Here is a 4,664-nt window from a genome sequence, read left to right as displayed (position 1 = left end):
TCGCCATTTTGATTGATATTTTATGTGTTTTATCATGGTCTCAAGTCAACACAAAATAACTGCTTTCTTGCCTATATCTACCGCCAAGCGTGTGACCATTACTGCGTTTCAGTTTTGAAGGGTAAGGGTGCTGGTGAAACCGCAGGCACATGGGATTTATGAACTTTGTCTCAGGGTGACGGGCCCAGTGGCATTATCCATCAGATATTTGCAATTTATAGCTTTGAGTGGCACTGCAACTGTTATAGGTAGGCAACCCATCACAACACATTAAACCATCGAGTATATAGCCAGAAATAGAGACGAAATAAGGGCCATATATTCCTGGTGACGGTGATGATGAACTCATCAGTGATACATCACTTATAAATATCGTTACTCTCGTTTCCACTGAAATTACAAATTAGAAAGCTGAAATAGTACAGCGCCAACAACTGATCTGTGTGTAGGTCTCCGTATATTCCAAAAATGTTCTGTATTTATTGTACTAAAGATAAATATCTTTAGTACACGGAATAAAATTTCATGGGTAATTAAATATGAAATATGTAATTTTGCAATTTTCGTCCATTATAGCAAAGCTCAAGTTAACTAGTCGTTTTGAAGTGAAACAGTTGACGACACCCGTCAATTGTTTCGAACTCGGGCTGGCCAATCGGAGCGCAGTTGTCACAGTAATGATATGGCAGAATAGTTTTCAAACAAATTAAATGACATGGTGTAAACTTAGTATAAAGTTTTGATTGAGCCTTGAAACAAAGTAGATTTTGTTGTACATAAAGACGGTAGCGAATTTCAGATTACTTAATAGTTATTATGTAACAGAAACATCACTCTTATACAAAATCGAAAATACCTACGCTATGATAGCCTACTAAATCTGACTAATGACTCCAGACACTCGCTGCGAGGAAAAAGAATACGCCCACAGAGATGTGAAAATAATGTTACTCGCCGTGTGCAGTCGTGCGGAACCAAATGCTTAGGTTGTAAACAAGGATTGTAATGTAAATGAAAGACTTGTTGGAATGCTTGCACTGCCGGGGATACATCGCGTAATCTCTCACGATTGACGGAGCCCTGACTAAAGCACCTGCTCTGCATTTTCCATGTAATCTACTTAACGTTTATACCCTCAGCTGCTGTATACGTTGAGCGACCTTCTCGCTCACCGCCCGATTCTTTCGTGAGCTCCCTCCGCAAGTACCCCTACCCGGGCGTGCTGCCGGATAAGTCTGCGGACATCGTGGAACGAATCATCAACTGCACCAATTACGCCAAAAACTGTTAGTTACATTTTTGTAAACATCAGCTTAGCGCGTTTTCCATAGTACGGAGAAAGTAGGATCCACGATTGCCCGACTTTTCAATAGTCTGTAGGAAGAAGGATCTAACATTGCGCGGGTTTTTCATAGTCTGTTCCTACAGATCCTGTTACAGTTCCTGATTCTTAGCAGGAGGGTAGAGACCTTTTCCACCTTTTAAATTATTCAGTCGTGATTTGCAAGTTTGACCAACGCTTCTCATCTTGTACCTTAAAATACACAGATGATCTTGATCCATAAAATTTCTTTTATGTTCCATTTTTCATTTCTCAGATAAACTGTCTCGAAGTCCAAGTCCATCGACTAACAGATGCGATCGTGTAGACCGAGATCGTAATGGACGAACTGACCGTTGTGACCGAGACCGTAAGGACCGACCCGAACGTAGCAACCGAAACGACCGGCAAGAACGCGTTACAGATCACATAGAGCGACTTGCCTGTATAGACCATGTTGACCGCATAGACCATGTTGACCAAGTTGACCGTATAGACCGAACCCCTCGAGACCGACTTAACGATTCTGACGTTCCCGTTAACAAGCGCAACCTTCCTGGTAACCGTGAGAGGGACGATTGGGACCGGCCACATACGTACCGCTCGTCGCAACGTTGCTGTGATCAGGAATTAATGGTACAAGAATCAAGAGTTGATGAGTCTCCTACCAGGTAACTAGAAGCTTCTAACGTTTCCAATAAGACAGCGTTAGGTTAGCACCCGTATTTGTAGTACCTATCTATTGTGTCCAATGTCGAAGTGTTGTGTCTGAATTGGATCGGACGCGAGTCAGCGAAACTGTGTCGTCACTGTGGGACGGACCAGGATTCCGCCCAGCGCACGCTGGAGGATTCGCCGCGTGGGCCTCCGAGCGGAACATCCTGGTTGCCCGGATCGGACGAGATCTCTCTCCGCCAGGCCGAGTAAGAGGAGCAAGTGTCTCATGAGGTAGTGGTCTCTTTCTATGAAGAGGTGATGCTTCAGAAGGATTGTGATCGGGAGAGGGCCGATCCCACTCAGCGGCGGCGTACCTTAGGAGCTGCGGGCGATCGGAGCGAGGGCTCCGTTCGCCAGTAAGTTTGGCAGCCGCGAGGAGGACGACAGGATCTGTTGATAGAAAACCATCGTATGCCCTGATGTCCGGATGTCCTAATTCTTTCTTACTTATTTATATTTATGTATATTTTACTTCAAGTTCAGGCTTAAGCTTCATCACCGTTTGCCATTTTTCTATCTATTCTAATCAGTGCCCACAATTAATGCGGTCGGCCGTCTAACGTCAAGAGCTAGCTCACTCAGAGCGTCAAGACCGAACTACTGACTCTAGGAACTGTTCGTTCGCGATTGTCATTCATTCTGATACTCCTATTCGGTCGTTATTACACTTTTAAAGATTCCTGCCGTACCTCGCTAGACGGTGCTCGCAATATTATAATAACAATTATTCCTCACTGTAACATATAATAATTTTTTGCCAGATTGCGCCACACGCCGCCGACAAGTGCGATACGTGTAGATTAGTTGATTGCCATATTACATTGTATATATGTTAGTCCTTAAGGTATATATTATATGAGTCAAGTGACCAGAAATAAATATCTAAATAAATAATATACATGTATCGCATGTGTATGGTAAATGTGCAAAGTGGCACACAACAGAGTATACACACATCATGTACCATTTCCTCGGGAGACGGTGATACAGAAACGACTGAAAATCAGTCTGTCTCGGCATTGTTAGACACTTACCTATTGACCTAATATGATTCAGTCACTTGTTGTTTTAATTTTAAGGAATTAGATTTTAGTGTGTATAGTTGTGACGATGCGACCTCCTTACATCGTCATCCTTGTTTTATTCCACCATTTTATCACCTTTTCTCTGGTTCCTGGCCACTTGTTTTAAAATTTCGAATCGTTCTTTAACTCCTTTGCCTCGTCATTCCCTTTTTGTTCCGTTCCGTCGTCAGTCTTGCGTCTAATTTTGAGATTTTCTCAACCTAAATCTTGTGCCAATTTTAATGTTAATACCAATCTGTAATTCTGTATAACTCGGCCCTTTTGGGGTGTCTATTTTATATTCATCAGCATATCCGTATGTAATTAAACACTTGCTGTGTTTTATAGTAATCTACTTGTATTTTTATGTACCTTTTCTTATTACAGCTTTTCTTTCCTTTATTTTCCATCAAACCATCAAATAAATTTTTGTGGGCCAAAGTATCCTATTTTATTAGTGTTTACAACCTTTTCATAGTGACTCAATTTAAGAGCTGTCATGCCAAAAAAGTTTTGACGTTAGCTCCGCCCAAATTTGTGAATCAAATATGTATATACTATACCAGAGTTCGCGTGACATGCGACAGGAGATGTTGAATTTTGCGCATTAAAAGTACCAAATTCGTTTTAGCGGAATATCTCTAAAAGTAAAGGGATTTAAAAAAATCCGTAGTGACAGTTGTCGGTCATGCATAAATATAATTAATTATCTAATTTTTGTCCTAATAACCTGTAGCATTTCGACGATAATTCGAAAAAATTTGAAAATTAGAGGTAATTTCGTGATTTTTATCTATCGAGGAAACTTTATTGTTTTATGTGTCCGATTAGTGTCTATGCTTGAATATATCGTGTAGTTACTCATACAATATTTTATTTTTAACTTTAAAGTGGATATATCCCTTTAAAATCAATCGAAGATTACGAATTTTTCCTCTGCTCCCACTTAATGAAGAAAGGTTTTTCTTTCATTACATATGTGCCTAGGTGTCTACGAAAGAAGCCTCTCCACACTACGTAACATTTTTGTGTTTCTGGCGCACCTTGGGCATTAATGGGACTTAAATCACTACCACGATAGCAAACATTATAGCCATCAATGCGATAAGAAGAAGATTACCAATGCCTTGGTAAATTTGATTTGAAATTCTTGCAGAGATAGACCGAGACGCGCGGAATGGGATCGGAACCCTTACAACCGGCACTACGACATCCGATACCTTCGTGACATGTCGACCGCAATGGCCGACAGTTTGAAAAACATCCCTTCTTGTGCTGTAAGTACCGTATTTATTATGTATTAGTTATTTCTTGATCACAATCTATACTCCAGACAAATTCGATATCTAGAATGTTTAAGAACAAAACGTTGCTAAAGTGTTCTTTACACCTGCCATCATTAATCAATAATTATACAATGAATGCAGGTGTAAAGAACATTTTTTGTCAATGCTTATTATTTAGGCTTGCGTAATAGGTAAGTAGACATTGGGCTACGTAGAAGTAATACTTACCTCGTCAATTATTATCAAAGTCTACAAAGTACCTATTGATTTGTATGA

At 40.4% G+C, this 4,664-nt stretch overlaps 1 protein-coding gene across 1 annotated transcript; it reads left to right on the top strand.

Moving 5' to 3' along the window:
* Positions 1–887: 887 nt before the first annotated feature.
* Positions 888–4,379, top strand: LOC113236273 (polyribonucleotide nucleotidyltransferase-like; the record flags this gene model as incomplete). Its single annotated transcript, XM_026472278.1, has 4 exons — positions 888–966; positions 1,140–1,286; positions 1,599–1,992; positions 4,259–4,379. Coding segments are annotated over exons 1-4 (741 nt in total), but the record flags the coding sequence as incomplete, so codon positions are not given.
* Between the last annotated feature and the right edge of the window lie 285 nt (positions 4,380–4,664).

Source organism: Hyposmocoma kahamanoa, unplaced genomic scaffold (assembly GCF_003589595.1).
Source record: "Hyposmocoma kahamanoa isolate Upper Pololo Valley unplaced genomic scaffold, ASM358959v1 90957, whole genome shotgun sequence".
Taxonomy (NCBI): Eukaryota; Metazoa; Arthropoda; class Insecta; order Lepidoptera; family Cosmopterigidae; genus Hyposmocoma; species Hyposmocoma kahamanoa.
This window is presented reverse-complemented; position numbering and strand designations above follow the sequence as displayed.